Genomic DNA, 16587 nt, shown 5'->3' on the forward strand with positions numbered 1-16587 from the left:
TCAAATGCTTAGAGATAGGCTGAGACAACAATGCTCACATGGATGAGATGCAAAACTAGAAATAGCAATGGAAGATAAAGGCATTTCTCAGATATTCAGAGCACAATAAAAAATAACAACTAAAATTATGAAAGTTGAACTACCACAAGTTTTTCTTTTATGGGAAGGGCTTTTTTTTTTTTTTTTTTTTTTGGGGGGGGGAGAGGGGGAGTTGGAAAAGTGACCCAGTGCAGCGAGTTTTGATGACTGCACCAGATATTATCTAAGGGTGTCTCCCATGACCAACTATCGCCGACAAATTGTTAAGTCGGTGTCGCCCCCCAGCGACACCTCGACATATCGCCCCATGACGGCGATTGAAAACATTCCCTGGAAGCCGGATTGAGTCATTTTATGTCAAGGTAAGCATTCCTGATTCCTAATTATGGTAACTGGAAACAAAATATTTCACTACCAGGTTTTGTGGAGATTTCTCCCATAGTCATTGATTGTATCTTCTATTACAAATGGTAAAATCTCAATTGCAGCTTTTATATAATTCCATGACCCACTGGTTTAAAGAAGCAGAACAAGCTAATTTAAAACCAGTAAATCCAGCTGCCTTGGCCAAGATTTCAAACTGTTTCTCTGTCCTCTCCTTTCCTCCAGGATGTTGAGCCAGCATAAACAAGTCAAGTCTGAACAAGGCTTTGGCATCAGTTGTGGTCTCAGGAATTACAGGAAGAACCCTCTCAATCACCACTACTTTTCCATGGTCTGGTAGTGCTTCATAGCAATTTTTCAACAACTTCAAGCAATCATCATCTCCCCAGTTGTGAAGTACTGCCTACATGTATTGGGAGAAGTAGCATTAAAAGATGAAAGCCCACATATAATTTTGATGGCTAAGCAAGCTAGCTATTAATTACCTTTAGAAGAATGATGTCTCCTGCTGGAACATGAACAAACATATCTCCAGCTAGATGCTCCACACCTACACAAGTGGATCTTCCTCTAAATAACAGAAGAGAATTCAAAATGTATAGTTTAAATGATGATTTTAGGGAATGAAGAAGAGGTGGATGATACCAGGATAAGCTGGTGCATTCTGCAGCACATGAGGTAAGTCAAAGTTTATCCCCTTGATGTTTGGGTACTTGGAAGTGACAGATTCAAGTGTATTCCCAATCCCACCTCCCACGTCAACTATTACTTTTGCATTCTCGAAACCATTGTATTTATCCAGAATTTCCTTGATGGCTTTGATGGTTCCCTTCATCAATCCGGTATTGAAGGACTCATTGAAACTTGGGTCTTTAGCAGCATAGTCATACACAGAGATGCCATTGGCCTTATCAAATGGGGTTCCTCCTTCCAGAACTGCATCTTTCAAGTGGTGCCTATGCGCATACATGGTGAATCACAGGACCCAAAAATAAAAATTAAAAGCAAAATTTTGTAGGTGAAACACACACACACACACAGAGTCTCTGTTACAGGCAAGATGAATGAGAAGCTGAAATCTAATTAAGAAGATAGATCGTTAAGGAAGGTTATACCAGCTCTGGAGGAAGGCCTTGTGATTTAACATCTTCAAGAGACCAGCAAATGGTGCATCACGATTTGAGAGAAAATAAGTGGAGACTGGGGCCAAACCATAGAGCCTTTCAACACTACCGTCGTGGTGAGTAGCAGGAGAGCAAGTGATCATGGAGTAGCTGGCTAGAAGCCTCAAGATGCGATCAACCATCTCAGGGGCTTCTGGGTTCTGTGTGTGGAGCTGCGATGCTATCACTGAAGGGGAAAGCTGCGCATCTGGACCAGCTTTAGCAATTATCTCAAGCAAATCTAACTCTATGGCAGCTTTGAAAACCATAGGAAGGACTGCTGAACTAGGCAATTCCATGGCCATAAGAAGGGCATCGTCGGCATCGCAGTAAACACTGGATTTTTTTGGTTGATTCTCAGTGGAAGCCATTGTTGGGATTTGGAAGTTCAGATCTGTATATGAACGGACCAAATTAAACCCACAGCAGAAATATATTTTCTGCTATATAGGATGAGGATGACCCTACCAAACCATAATTGGAATCTTTGACAGTATAAACTTGTTAATTGGAAGAGTAGGTGAAGAAAGACAAGTATACCTAGCTATATAGGATGAGGAAGACCCTACCAAACCATAATTGGGAATCTCTGACAGTATAAACTATTTCTTCCCATTGATTGGAGGAACCGAAATCTGTAAATGAAATTGAATAATTTTGTATAATTTTCTGGTTCTAGACGCGAAGTACTCAACACCAAGGAACGAAATTTCGCCCCATATCGCCAGTTCGCTACCTAGCGAACAGAGCGATATGGAGATATCTCGCCGAAATATCGCCGAGATATGACATACCATATAATATGTTTCGTTCAATGGGCCCATAACATGATTTAAATTCAGTCAGTTTTGAGTGTCGTTCACTGGAAGAAATCAAGGAACGGGTGTGTATCAAATGACTCAAATTGTCAGTGTCATTACCCTTCTTCACACACGTGTCCTTTTTCTTTATTTCATTTTCACTTCCCGAGTCCCCATCCAAATCCCAATTACTTCTTCTTCTACAAACTTCTACTGTGTTCGTAGGGTTTCGAGTCATTTAACATCTCTGCCCACCTTCCCCATTAATGGCATATGAAGTTTTGTTTATCCTGCACTCGTCTCTGTTGACGCTTCTCTCTGATTTCGCTCTTCTTAGATTTTGTTTTTACATTGATTCTTTCCTTCTAATCTCGCTCTCCTTAGCATCTGTATTCTGCATTTTACAGAAAATATACAATTTTTATTTATAGAGCAACACTAGGTTCTATGGTTAGTTGGACTCTCCTACAAAAGGCAATTACACTATTGGACCATAATTGATCCGATGGCCTATATTAGAACCTTATAACTCAAATACCTCAACCATATTTGAATATAACTCAGATTTCTCTACAACTTCATCGAATCATTGCTTCTTGGATGAAATTTCAACTATTTAGGAAGCCTTAAAAGCATAAAATCTAGGTTGAACTTTCCTTAAATTTATGGTTTATTTGGTTAGCAATATGTGCTTTAGTTTGCTAGAATTACTCAAGTCGCTAAAAAGATCTCTGATTTGGCCAAAAGCAAAGTGCAATCCATAGCTGACGTGAGTTGCGAGGGCAGTTAAATATGGAATTGTAACCATCTTGATCTACGAGCAGAACCTCGAGAATTCGCTGAGAGGTTCAAGCAGCAATCATTCAATAAATGACGAACGGATTTGGAAATAAATGGTAGATTCAGAATGCTATGGTTCAAGCCCAAGTCCAGGAGCCCCCGCCTGGTTCCTTAGCTCAACGGGAGCGAAGAAGAGAAGCTCAAACCAAAGGTTGAACAAGCTTTCGCCTGTCCAGTTCATATTGCTTCAGCCCTTATTGGTGAAGTTCTAGGACGAAATATATTTCACCAATTAGTTACCAGACATATTTTTTAGTATGAAACCTATCTCACCTATTAGTTACCAGACGATTTTTGCCTTTTATGCCCAAATGATTTTCTGAATTGATTTTTGATAGTAAAAATAAAACATGAAAATCATACCAAAGGGTGTATTCTTTAATTGATGAACGAAACCGCTGGCTTTTGGTTGTGGGTTTTGGCTTTTGGGTCGCTCTCAGAGCCTTTATGACTTTTCGTGTAATCTTTTCTCGTGGCCTTGAACTGTGAATTCCACCATTCTTCCCGATTGAGAATTATATATCTACCATGTGATTAATGGCTGGCACTGCTCCGACCGTACACGTTGCCAGGTCAGGAATTTATATATCCTAAAGAGAAGGATAAGATCGCGTGACCGAGTTGTGTTGTGTTTGGTTTGGGTTGGGTAGGAACCCGTTGTGGAATTATGATGGCCCAGTGAAGGGGTGCACTTTAAGCCTGCCACGTGGAAGTTGGTGTGTGTTGGGGGAGATATATTCGGTTAGGATAACACACGATTTTTAATGGTTGCTGATGTTTCGGCAAGGGATGCTTACCTGTTTGGCCATGGGAGGGCAGTTGACGTGAATAATTAGTCTCCACGAAATGTTAAAATCCCAAAAGCCGGATGAGATTGGTGAAGGAGATGGGAGATGATGTGGTTCCCTCCCCCCTACCTAGGTCATCGTGCCAATGATTCTGTGGATCCACTAGGTTAAAAGTTTTTAAACTTAAAAATGGTCCTGGACAATAGCGAACACGCAGACTTGATAGTAAATGCGCAGCCTCAGCTACCGATGGTCGAAATCGAAATTTTGATCTAGACTATCTGTCTTGCAGGTGGTTGAGAGCAAGACAGATGGTTGAGATGACCGAAATTTTGATTTTGATGGTTGCTAGTATAGTGTTGCACATTTAATGCGCAACACTGAAGTTGAACCCATAGCGAAGTTAATTGAACTAATAAATGGTGTGAATGTCATTCTTGGTACAATGATGACAATTTCTCTATAAAGTTCAAGAACATCTAGACTCCAACTTTTATTTCTCCACATTTGTTATTCCAATGAGAGTACATACATGAAACGTCATCATCCTTAATTAAGCTCTTCCTTTGGGCCAAAAAATAAAAGAGAGAATTTTTTTACTTCTTCTCCTTTGAGATTTAATTTCACGCAAAAAAAAAACCTTTGAGGCTGAGTAGCAGCAGTAATAGTGGTAATTAGTAACAACTAGTAATCTAAGAAAGCAAAGCTCACTTTCTTTCTTTTTTCGGTAAAAGAAAGCAAAACCTCAGCCAATGGTGGGTTAGTAAAGCGGTTAAAAACCCAACCTTTCTGTGACCATTTGGCGACAATGGCACTAACATTCCTATTCCCATCCGGCCATCCCCATATATAAGAAAGCTCCTATTCCCAAAAAAAAAAAAAAAAAAAAAAACAAGAAGCAAAAGCTCGCTTACCTCCTCTCACTAGGAGGTGTAAATTCTCTCTCCGGACACATGTAACCCTCATCCGCATATGTGCAATATAAAAGTTCCAATACTGTCACATAGTGTTCAAACTAAGATTTCCCCATTATTTTTATAGTTATCACTAACTCATTCGAAGTGGTTGTAGGTAGAACCAACAATGTACAACATAATTGGATCCATTAGTATGCCAGCAGTCCCCTAAGGATTACAAAATATAATGATTTTCTTTTGGCAAGAGAATTTCATTGAAACAAGCAAGAAGGACTAATGATGTCCTAATTACAAAGATCAACAAAATATAATGACCAGTGACGGGATACCAAATTAATATTGATTAAAGCATATAAGTAACATTATGTACATTAAAGTACATTAATAATACAAAAACATCTTGATGCCTTCAGAAAATGTTAAGCCTCCAGATTCCTTATTAATGGCCTGCAAAATAGAGTTAGACGTGACCCAACTATGGGGGTCGGGAGGCCACCTTCGAAGCTTAAGTCAGTTACTGAATTAATCACCAAGGCTTTGGCAAGTTGCAGAGCATAATAATGAATATGTAAATTGGAAAACGATTCAGGTACCTCTAAAGTGAATGGCTCACTCGTTTATATAGATTTTACCTCCAATTCTCGATCGTTGAGTGAAGTTTCGAACTCTATTCGTGGCCGTCCGATTGTAGGGTTTCTTCTAGATATTTGGGAGCGCAAATAGTTACCAAACGTGGCACGATTCCCTCACAGCTTTGATAATAGTTGTTTCCTACAAGTCAGCTTTGTCTACAGCAAGGTTCGGGAGATCCTACCGAATTGATAACCAAAATGCTGCGCCTTTATAATCATTAGATTAGGGATTGGTGGGTCCCTGGTTATGGTCTAACCTGGCTGAAGATCCTGAACCCGGTCCACGGGTTCGGTGCAATTTTCCTTGTATCACATCTCAAGAACAAATACCGGACAACCACCACAAGATTAATCATCCCTCCTGACCTTGTGGACGACTGAGAAAATGGCTTTGCTTTGCCGGCAAAAGAAATCGCTTGAAGACAAATTTAGGTTCTGAAAAGGCTATAAGCAAGAAGTCATCCATTGTTTTCAGGCAGAAGATTGTAGCTCTGATTTTTATTCTCCTTTCTTTTCTTTTCTTTGCTTGGCAATAAGAGAGAAATGACTAAGAAAGCCTTGGAGTCATGACCGTATCAATCAACCTACCCAGGAAAAATCAATGATGCAAAATCTAATAAACCACAACCACCCACAGCTAATGAATTCCAAGAAGGGTAAGTTCCCACCTTTATGCGAACCTGAGAATGCTACGGCAGCCACTTCTGTGGTCTGAAATCACAAAATGGATCCAAGTTCTTCAGTGGATCTTCTTCTCTTCCCACAAAGCAGGTTTCAGCAAAATATGGTATTTGCCGCACCACAAGAGCCGTTTCTCACTTGGAATCGAGGAAGGTCCAGCACGAGGTACATCATACATGCGGTGGTATGTTGCCCCTAATTAATGTATCTCCTCTCATAGAAGCCCATCACTTGGTCTGCCACTGCCCACATGATGGCCTGACCAGGGGGTATCCTCATAAGCCGAGGCAACAATCCTTTCCATAATGCAAGTACACCTTCTGCACCAATAGTTCTGATTGCATGGAACATGCCCCTGTACTTTACCCCGTCCCCTAATCGGCTCTGAGCCATCAGCCTTGTCTTCACAACATCAAAGGGGCCTGTGCATATTGGGCCTACAGTTCCGGCCATGAACCCTGACACCATCGATTGCCATGGTTGGAGGACTTTTCCATCTCCTTCATGTTTTCTCCAAAAGACTACATCAAATGCATTTTTTGCTGTGAACATGGCACACTGGTTTATCCCATTACGCATCACAGTGGGAGCAGCACCATACCAGAGCCCCAAGAGGCCTTCCTCACGGATGATGATTTGAGCACAGTGTATAGGACCCTTATACTTCAGAAGCTCAGAGCTCAGTCCTTTCTGCTGTTGCAGTCTAATCTTCACCACCAGCAGTCAACAACCAGAGAAGAATTTGTTAAGATTGGTCAGCCATTAAGTTTGTGCACAAAATCCCATTTCTTTGGGGGTAGAAATGATAAAGATTAGAAACTGTGTGTGCCTGGTTTGAGAAATAGCTTTTAAAAGCAAATATCTGCACTGAAAGTGTGAAACAATGCATATACTTACAAAAAATATAAAACCACATACGCAGAAAAAGATAAGTTGCCTATATCCATCAAGAGAGGTGCACCACACAGGCAGAAAGCTGACACCCAAGTCATATTCATATAATCCAGACAAAAATAATAATTGGGCATCCTTGGTAGACCAACGCCATGAAATATAAACAATGGCTCTTTTTTGTAATTACTTGAGCTAAAATGTAAGTCTTCCTAGCACCATATCTGAATTTATTTTATTTTAAAGACACTTAGTCATCAAGCAATCCAAGATTTCAAGCTTTCAACCAGAAGCTCTTCCCCAGTTACTGTGCAAGTAGATTTCAGACTAAAGTAACCAGCATATATGATGTATTACTTACTATCTCTTAACATTAAATAAACAAATAAATAAATAAATAAATGAATAAATAAAATTCAAATAACCGAACCCAAATAAAAATTAGCACCTGGCCTTAAAAGTAATAAAAACTGTCAACTTCTCAAAAAACAGCATCACTTCTGTTAACACAATACCACAGGTCCACCGCACCCTTGTCAAACTCATCCAACTTAGATCATATTTGGTAAGCAAATTCATGCCATCCGTATATGCACGCTTATCACTCCAAATTCAAAATGATATAACATCTAAAATCCATATGTTGGTGATACACTGAATTAGTTCCTAGTTGTACTGCCAGTACACTATATCACTCCTCTTGGTCTATTTTATCTGCAGATACTGATATTGGAACTCCCAAAGAACTCATACTAAACCCTATGGCTCAAAGTCACAAACCCCAGCTAGAAACAGAAATGTGGATTAAAATTTAATGAAATGTTATTATCTGAGAGGTCTCTCAATGAATTTGATTTAATTTGTTAGGTCTTAATTGTGAGTGTTGAGTTTTAGAAACTGTCTACCAGAGGGTGGCCCAGTACCCATGATTTTATAGATAGTGTAGATAAATTCTGCATCACGTATGGCTATATAATGTCTTGAAACCATTTATCCCCAGGCTCACAGAGCACCCAGAAAAGGCAAAAGCTCTAGTGGCTCCCCAAACGGCATTCTACTTGTCACCCAATGCACATAATATCACTTGTAAGGAAAAAAGAATAGAGGTAATCTCTTTTAGCTCAACTCCTGTAATGTGGGGAACTCAGTCCAGAAGAGTCACAGCCAACTAAATCATTAATGCATCCAAGTTTTAGTGCAATGCTCCAGAAGAAAGTCACGCCAAGATTCACTAAGGGCCTGTTTGGTTACTTGAGTCTGTAGATTTCAAAAATTTAGAGATTTCAAATCTACAGACTTCAAATCTCTAGAGTCATGGTTCATAAAATTAACTGTTTGGTTAGTTTGAATTTTTGCAATGAAATTTCTAAATTTATCCTAAAAAAATATTTATTGAATTATGGTTCAAATCTTTAACGCTTTGATAGTATGGGTGAAATCTCTGGATTTCACCTCATACCCATAAATCTACAGATTCACGTTTTTAGTGTAAAAATGTGAATCTCTAGATTTCATGAATCTAGAGATTCACACAACCAAACAGGTAAAAATATCCCAATTGTGAATCCAGAAATCTCTGGATTTGCGTAACCAAACAGGCCCTAAAAGCATCGCATTAACTCCTGTTTTCTAAACCCCGGCAACTTAATTCACTTGCCAGGTAGCATTCACAAATAACTTTAATGTTGTATGGCATACCATTAACACTTCAAATGCTTAGAGATAGGCTGAGACAACAATGCTCACATGGATGAGATGCAAAACTAGAAATAGCAATGGAAGATAAAGGCATTTCTCAGATATTCAGAGCACCATAAAAAATAACAACTAAAATTATGAAAGTTGAACTACCACAAGTTTTTCTTTTATGGGAAGGGCTTTTTTTTTTTTTTTTTTTTTTTTTTTTTTGGGGGGGGGGGGGGAGTTGGAAAAGTGACCCAGTGCAGCGAGTTTTGATGACTGCACCAGAAATTATCTAAGGGTGTCTCCCATGACCAACTATCGCCGACAAATTGTTAAGTCGGTGTCGCCCCCTAACGACACCTCGACATATCGCCCCATGTCGACGATTGAAAACATTCCCTGGAAGCCGGATTGAGTCATTTTATGTCAAGGTAAGCATTCCTGATTCCTAATTATGGTAACTGGAAACAAAATATTTCAATACTGGGTTTTGTGGAGATTTCTCCCATAGTCACTGATTGTATCTTCTATTACAAATGGTAAAATCTCAATTGCAGCTTTTATATAATTCCATGACCCACTGGTTTAAAGAAGCAGAACAAGCTAATTTAAAACCAGTAAATCCAGCTCCCTTGGCCAAGATTTCAAACTGTTTCTCAGTCCTCTCCTTTCCTCCAGGATGTTGAGCCAGCATAAACAAGTCAAGTCTGAACAAGGATTTGGCATCAGTTGTGGTCTCAGGAAGTACAGGAAGAACCCTCTCAATCACCACTACTTTTCCATGGTCTGGTAGTGCTTCATAGCAATTTTTCAACAACTTCAAGCAATCATCATCTCCCCAGTTGTGAAGTACTGCCTACATGTATTGGGAGAAGTAGCATTAAAAGATGAAAGCCCACATATAATTTTGATGGCTAAGCAAGCTAGCTATTAATTACCTTTAGAAGAATGATGTCTCCTGCTGGAACATGAACAAACATATCTCCAGCTAGATGCTCCACACCTACACAAGTGGATCTTCCTCTAAATAACAGAAGAGAATTCAAAATGTATAGTTTAAATGATGATTTTAGGGAATGAAGAAGAGGTGGATGATACCAGGATAAGCCGGTGCATTCTGCAGCACATGAGGTAAGTCAAAGTTTATCCCCTTGATGTTTGGGTACTTGGAAGTGACAGATTCAAGTGTATTCCCAATCCCACCTCCCACATCAACTATTACTTTTGCATTCTCGAAACCATTGTATTTATCAAGTATTTCCTTGATGGCTTTGATGGTTCCCTTCATCAATCCGGTATTGAAGGACTCATTGAAATTTGGGTCTTTAGCAGCATAGTCATACACAGAGATGCCATTGGCCTTATCAAATGGGGTTCCTCCTTCTAGAACTGCATCTTTCAAGTGGTGCCTATGCGCATACATGATGAATCACAGGACCCAAAAATAAAAATTAAAAGCAAAATTTGGTCGGTGAAACACACACACACACACACACACACACAGAGTCTCTGTTATAGGCAAGAAGAATGAGAAGCTGAAATCTAATTAAGAAGATAGATCGTGAAGGAAGGTTATACCAGCTCTGGAGGAAGGCCTTGTGATTTAACATCTTCAGGAGACCAGCAAATGGTGCATCACGATTTGAGAGAAAATAAGTGGAGACTGGGGCCAAACCATAGAGCCTTTCAACACTACCGTCGTGGTGAGTAGCAGGAGAGCAAGTGAGCATGGAGTAGCTGGCTAGAAGCCTCAAGATGCGATCAACCATCTCAGGGGCTTCTGGGTTCTGTGTGTGGAGCTGCGATGCTATCACTGAAGGGGAAAGTTGCGCATCTGGACCAGCTTTAGCAATTATCTCAAGCAGATCTAACTCTATGGCAGCTTTGAAAACCATAGGAAGGACTACTGAAGTAGGCAATTCCATGGCCATAAGATGGCCTTCGTCGGCATCGCAGTAAACACTGGATTTTTTTGGTTGGTTCTCAGTGGAAGCCATTGTTGGGATTTGGAAGTTCAGATCTGTATATGAACGGACCTAATTAAAACCCGCAGCAGAAATATATTTTCTGCTATATAGGATGAGGATGACCCTACCAAACCATAATTGGGAATCTCTGACAGTATAAACTTGTTAATTGGAAGAGTAGGTGAAGAAAGACAAGTATACCTAGCAATATAGGATGAGGATGACCCTACCAAACCATAATTGGGAATCTTTGACAGTATAAACTATTTCTTCCCATTGATTGGAGGAGCCGAAATCTGTAAATGAAATTGAATAATGCTGTATAATTTTCTGGTTCTAGACGGGAAGTACTAAACACCAAGGAACGTAATTTAGCCCCATATCGCCAGTTCGCTACCCAGCGGGCGATATGGAGATATCTCGCCGAAATATCGGCAGTTTGTCTGTTTGTCCCCGGCTCCACGTCACCCCAGTTCCCACCTACAAGCAAGTGTCTCTTCATTTCTCAATTTTTCTTTTGATTTTTCACTAGCTTCAGGCACCCTCCCATGACCAACTATGTAATCAAAATCCCAACTCAACCAGGTGCATGTTGGATCTCATTTAGATTCTGGTTTTTCAATTGCCATGAGGGAGCCTCAAGTTGTCAAACCCACAGCTCAGAAGACCAAGTAATAGTATGGAATTGACCTAAAAATAAACAAAAAAAATTCCACCCAGCATTACCAACCCAAATGCGAGAAGCGTTCAGAATAAAACCATTACTGAATTGCAGAAGAGAACCAAATATTCAGTCAGAGCAGGCACACTTCCCAAATGAATGTATAGGAAGCGGACGACAAGAAAATGGCAAAAATCCAAGGCAAGATCATAACTTATAAGAAAGACAAAAGAGAACCAAGAAATTAGGTATTTAGAAAAGGTTACCTTAAATGGAGTAACAAAAACGAGGGCTTCGAGGACCCCAGCACCGAACCCAGAAAGCAATCGTCCTTGATTACTGATATTACCAGTCTGAAAATCCTTAAAAGCAGCTTGAAGCAAGGCATTGGTGCCCATTCGAAGAGAATACTTGAAAGTGAGATGAATGGCGAAAGGCGTCAAACCTTTCCACAAAGCTCGAACACCTTCGGTGCGAACAATAGTGGTGCCGCAGTGCAGAATTCCCTTGTAAAAACCGGACCTGTCGAGCTGCAACCTCGTCTTTATAACATCGATTGGTTGCAGACAACAGGCCTCGACGATCCCTCCGAGCGAACCTGAGACCGCCTTCACATATGGCGGTATCGATTTCTGGCGATTTTGATTCAACTTTTGCTCTTGTGCCATCTTTAACGCTTTCCAGCGTGGAGGCGAAGAAGAAGAAGTGAGTTAGCTGCCTCTCTGTTCTCTCACACCCTCTCTCTATCATAGACGCAAATGCGTTGCATGCTAAGAGCAATCTCGGATGCAGGGTGACGAGCCGTTGCTCCAGTTCCTTCCATCGACGACTCCGCCGAGGTGTAGAATTCAGTGGATCAGCTCCCCGGCAGGGTAAACACTGCGTTCTCGTTCTCCTTACGCTTTCGAACGACACATGAAGCCCTCCATAATTTACAATTGTGGATCATTCCCGTGACGGGGAGCAATCGCGTTACAACCACAAATTATGAATTTGGATTGTTTCAACCGCCAATGCTTCTCCAATGTCTATTGATGCTTTATTTTTATTTTTATGTTTTATTATTTTTTCTATGGGCCCCACATGTTTTTCTGGTGGAAAAGCTGTGGGGGAGCACTGTGTAAATTTGGTTAATGGGATTTTTTTTAAAAATGTTTTATTATTTTTACTTGTAAGCCCTAAATAGTTTGTATTTGTAATTTCAATGGGGAGCATAGAGGGGAGATGATCCACACTCCAAATTATGTGGGGGCTCATAAATAAAAAATAATAAAATATTTAAAAAAAAACTCCATCGCCCTAATCCTATGGGTCCCCCTGTAATTCATGGTCAATAGCCATCGGAAAACACAATTTGCTCTTGCCGGGTACAGATGTCAACAGGGTGGTTTCGGGCTAAAAAGCACCCAACTTAAACAAGGCCCCGTTAGCAAAATAAGGGTTTCGGGTCGGTTTCAGTTTAGTGTGTTTTGGGTTTGGGCTGAGTAATGGTTTGAACTAACAGTCTATACTTGGGCTGACTAACTGTTTGGACTAACAATTTATGGTATGCAAAAAAAAAAATAAAACATAAATAGTTGAGCATCCTACAACAAGAGCCAAAATTATATAGAAAGCAAATTGTTATTGATCAATTTTCATTAAAAAATGAAAAGTCATTCCACGTAGTAAAAATCCCACTCATCTTATAGAAATTAAAAACTCAAATAGTAAGTAGTAACATAGAAATTGCAAGCTTATTCCTCAGGCTCCATCTAGTAATATAGAAATTGCAAGCTCATTCTTCAGGTTCCATCAAGTAGTCCTCCTGAAAGAAATCTTCAAATAAAAAATCCTTTTAAATTTCAATTTATATTGTGATTGATTGCCTTGAAATTGGGTTCTTGTTTTGTGAGAATGTTGATTTTTTTCCCTTCTAAGAAATCTGTCTCTTTTTTGAATTAGTATTTAGTTTGATATGCAAAAGAAGTACATCTTGATTGAATAAATATTTACTTAATTTAAACAAACTCGATATATTCAATTGGACATTTATACTTAATCCTTCTAATTGTCTCTTCCAATTAGTAGAATGACTATTTGATCTTTTGACTTTATGCTCAATTTTTTTGATAGTATACGCCAATTACCTAATGGTAATATGACGATTCAAATTTAATGTAAAACTATAAAATGGGTTGTAAAATGGGTTATAACGTGTTGTGATTTGGGTTTGGGTTTGGGCTGGTGTATGCTTTGCCACCCTCAGCCCAAACACAACCATTAAGATTAGGTTTGAACCGGTTCGGGCTATAACGGGCCGGTACAATTCTAGCTACAAATTGACACCCTTACCGTCGTGGGAAACCATCCAGACTCTTAATTTATTGCTAACTTTCATCACACAACTAGTATTTTGTTCTAAACTATCCAAATTACCTTCCTAATAAAGTATTTTAATTAGTTGCATAATCCCACATTAAAGATTGAAAAGTAGTAGGAGGACATCCTTAATAATTAATAGGTTGGATGTTTTATTAGAATCAATCACTGTTGAATTTTTCACATAGAATTTATGAAAATCCAATATTTTCTCTCTCTCTCTCTCTCTCTCTTTTTTCTTTTTTTTCTTTTCTTTTGAAGAAAAGGGAGACTTATATTGAATATAAGGGGGTGTTACATTTTGTAAAAATGCTAACCTTGTCTCTCTTCATGAATGAAGAGGGCAAGACAGTTAGGAAGTATGCCAGGGTCAAAAGCAATTATTTATTGAACATTAAGAAGCGTTGCAAGAATTGCGGTCCGGGTAAAACTCTTACGTATACTTAATACACCTTTGGGAGACTAGCAAAGTAAATCAATACACCTATTAGTCTCCCAAACTCCATGACGAATTACACAGAACTGAAAGAACCCTGAAAATCAAGAATGTCTTCAAGGATGTCAAGGGTGGACCAATGAGCCTGATAGATTCCCAAAATAGAGTTAATGGCTACCAACAAATCAGATTGAATGATGACATTGGGTAATCCCTTTTAAGAAACAAAGAGCAAACCAATCTTAATGGCAATCATCTCAGCTTGAAGAATAGATATGTTATTCATTCCACTGGTAGTAGCAAATACAACATCACCATTAGAGTCCCTCCCTATTATACCAAAACCACCAAAATCTTTGCACAGGGATATGTCACAGTTAATAAGAACAACTCTAGATTGTGGGGTGGCCAAAAGTGAACGATCTCCCAATTGAGTGCGAAGTTAATCTAAATATTCTAGGAAGCAAAGAAAGCTCGATGATGAGGTGAATCAACCACAGATGTTTTGATATTAGAGAACCGAGATCGGATCACACTAGTAATTATTTGGAAAACAATAGCCGATGGTCAATCCTTCTGCTGATATAATCTTCTATTTTGCTCAGCCCAAAGATGGTAAATGGTTGTGATTAGACTAATTAAACCGGTGTATATTGGCTAACACATCGTTACCAGTGAAGTGATCACATAACCATTGAATTACATCTGTCCACACAAAGGCTATTGTTCTATAATAGCCCTGAAGATCCAATATCTGTTGCCAAACTATATATGAGTATGGGCATTTAAAAAAGAATTGATCATGAGATGCACTTTCCATTTTACGTAGAGGACAAATTGGGTCAGTTGATCGACCCCAAGATATGATACACTCCTTAGTTGAGAGTTGTTGGAGGCATGCTAACTAGGAGATGAAGGCATATCGTTTCCGAGTTGTTGGGAACCAAATTAGACGATGCCAAGAAACTTTTGGTTGCTGTTCTCAAGTCAGGTCACAGGCAAATCAAAGAGTGAATTTACCTAAAGGTGAATGTGTCCAAGTAAGAGTATCTTTAGGTATTCTCCTTAGAGTCTTGATGCTAGAAATATCATTCAATTTGTGTTACAATATAGGATCATGTATATGGTTAACCCAAACTCGGTCATTTGTGAGAATATCCTTGACACGGGAGTATGGGTTTCTAGCTAGTGAATCATCTGTAGCAAAATCAAGACTTGGGAGGAGAGGACCATCTTTAGGCCATGGATCAAACCATAAAGATAATTTCTCACCATTCACAATATGATAGCGGATGTATCTACTTACCTTGCTTCTAGTTTTAATAATGGTAGTGAAAGATGATGATCAGTTTGAAGGCAATGGGAGTGACCATATAATGTGCTTTCGAAGCCATTTCTAACGAACAAATTGTTTCCAACAGGATACTTTATTGGTGCAGAGAATCCATAATTGTTTGGTGAGAGCAGCTTGATTCCATTAACGAATGCTTCGAATGCCCAACCCTTCTTCCTTAACTAGACAACAGACATTTTTTCCAAGAAACCTTGTGGGAACCCTGGTCATTCACACCCCACCACAAAAATTTTGCCATCGATCTCTCCAGGGATTGAATCACTGTGACAAGGAGACTAAATCATTGTATCCAATAACCTATCAAACCAAAAAGGACTGATTTGATTCTAACCCATAAAGAGAGCAATTTAGCCTTCCATGGATTCAAAGCAAGAATCCTAAAAAGGAAGGTAGGTTTACCCTAATCTTGCTTTGAATCCTGAAAAGGAAGAATGATAAACCTATTGTCTCTCCTACTTGAATCTTTCCCAACTTTTTATTATCTTGGAATCCTTTGTTTGATTTCATGTTGAAAGAAATCAAACCCAACCCAAGTGTGTGTAGCGTGGACCCAAGATGTTATTTATAACATAAAACCTTGATTACTTTCAAAATGGTAAGGTCCCCTAGCCTAAATATCCTGAGTGACTATGGACCCCAATAATAAACATGTGTTAGTTAAGCCCACATACAATGCAACAACCTGCATCTCAATCACCATGTTTGTACATGGATGAAGCAGTGTAGGTTCCACCAAAATTCGTGGATTCTGAACACCCTGGCCTCTGTTCTCCAATCACTGTGAAGACTTTCGAAAACTCTAACATTCCACTAGAGGTCGAGCTAGGAAGCTCTTGAAATTTTTACCTTCAACTAGTAGCATTTATTTATTTCTACCAAAAAAAATATCTAGAATTTTTTTATAAATAGGCTATCTGCTGCACCCAAGGTCAGATTTCTGTTGGGTTGTTAATGCCTTATGTATGAGAAGAAAGAAAAAAGAAGAAACAA

At 39.2% G+C, this 16587-nt stretch overlaps 3 protein-coding genes across 3 annotated transcripts; all 3 read right to left on the reverse strand.

Annotated features, from left to right (window-relative positions):
* Positions 1-510: 510 nt before the first annotated feature.
* Positions 511-2009, reverse strand: LOC149028156 (caffeic acid 3-O-methyltransferase-like). Its single transcript, XM_089168870.1, has 4 exons — positions 1539-2009; positions 1069-1379; positions 909-973; positions 511-826 (listed from the first exon to the last, which is right to left on the reverse strand). Exons 1-4 carry the CDS (start codon positions 1955-1957, stop codon positions 518-520), a joined length of 1104 nt encoding a protein of 367 aa, XP_089024996.1. The 5' UTR covers positions 1958-2009; the 3' UTR covers positions 511-517.
* Positions 2010-5181: 3172 nt separating this feature from the next.
* LOC149028157 (mitochondrial succinate-fumarate transporter 1-like) lies at positions 5182-12383 on the reverse strand. The gene is made up of 2 exons (XM_089168892.1): positions 11714-12383; positions 5182-6962 (listed from the first exon to the last, which is right to left on the reverse strand). The coding sequence occupies exons 1-2, from the start codon at positions 12112-12114 to the stop codon at positions 6440-6442; spliced, it is 924 nt and encodes a 307-aa protein (XP_089025018.1). The 5' UTR covers positions 12115-12383; the 3' UTR covers positions 5182-6439.
* Positions 9268-10930, reverse strand: LOC149028158 (caffeic acid 3-O-methyltransferase-like). Its single transcript, XM_089168880.1, has 4 exons — positions 10397-10930; positions 9917-10227; positions 9757-9821; positions 9268-9674 (listed from the first exon to the last, which is right to left on the reverse strand). Exons 1-4 carry the CDS (start codon positions 10813-10815, stop codon positions 9366-9368), a joined length of 1104 nt encoding a protein of 367 aa, XP_089025006.1. The 5' UTR covers positions 10816-10930; the 3' UTR covers positions 9268-9365.
* Positions 12384-16587: the final 4204 nt, after the last annotated feature.

This window comes from Hakea prostrata, chromosome 1, assembly GCF_041222555.1.
Source record: "Hakea prostrata isolate BN-2017 chromosome 1, UWA_Hpros_2, whole genome shotgun sequence".
NCBI classification, from domain to species: domain Eukaryota; kingdom Viridiplantae; phylum Streptophyta; class Magnoliopsida; order Proteales; family Proteaceae; genus Hakea; species Hakea prostrata.

What these genes read in the sequence shown, in the direction of transcription:
- LOC149028158 (XM_089168880.1), bottom strand. Translation starts at nt 10,815, where the DNA reads ATGGCTTCCACTGAGAACCAACCAAAAAAATCCAGTGTTTACTGCGAT. An exon ending in AAGGCCTTCCTCCAGAGCTG is followed by an intron (nt 10,228 to 10,396) that starts GTATAACCTTCC and finishes GTATGCGCATAG; the next exon opens with GCACCACTTGAAAGATGCAG. An exon ending in GAGACATCATTCTTCTAAAG is followed by an intron (nt 9,675 to 9,756) that starts GTAATTAATAGC and finishes CAATACATGTAG; the next exon opens with GCAGTACTTCACAACTGGGG.
- LOC149028157 (XM_089168892.1), bottom strand. Translation starts at nt 12,114, where the DNA reads ATGGCACAAGAGCAAAAGTTGAATCAAAATCGCCAGAAATCGATACCG. An exon ending in GTTTTTGTTACTCCATTTAA is followed by an intron (nt 6,963 to 11,713) that starts GGTAACCTTTTC and finishes TTGTTGACTGCT; the next exon opens with GGTGGTGAAGATTAGACTGC.
- LOC149028156 (XM_089168870.1), bottom strand. Translation starts at nt 1,957, where the DNA reads ATGGCTTCCACTGAGAATCAACCAAAAAAATCCAGTGTTTACTGCGAT. An exon ending in AAGGCCTTCCTCCAGAGCTG is followed by an intron (nt 1,380 to 1,538) that starts GTATAACCTTCC and finishes GTATGCGCATAG; the next exon opens with GCACCACTTGAAAGATGCAG. An exon ending in GAGACATCATTCTTCTAAAG is followed by an intron (nt 827 to 908) that starts GTAATTAATAGC and finishes CAATACATGTAG; the next exon opens with GCAGTACTTCACAACTGGGG.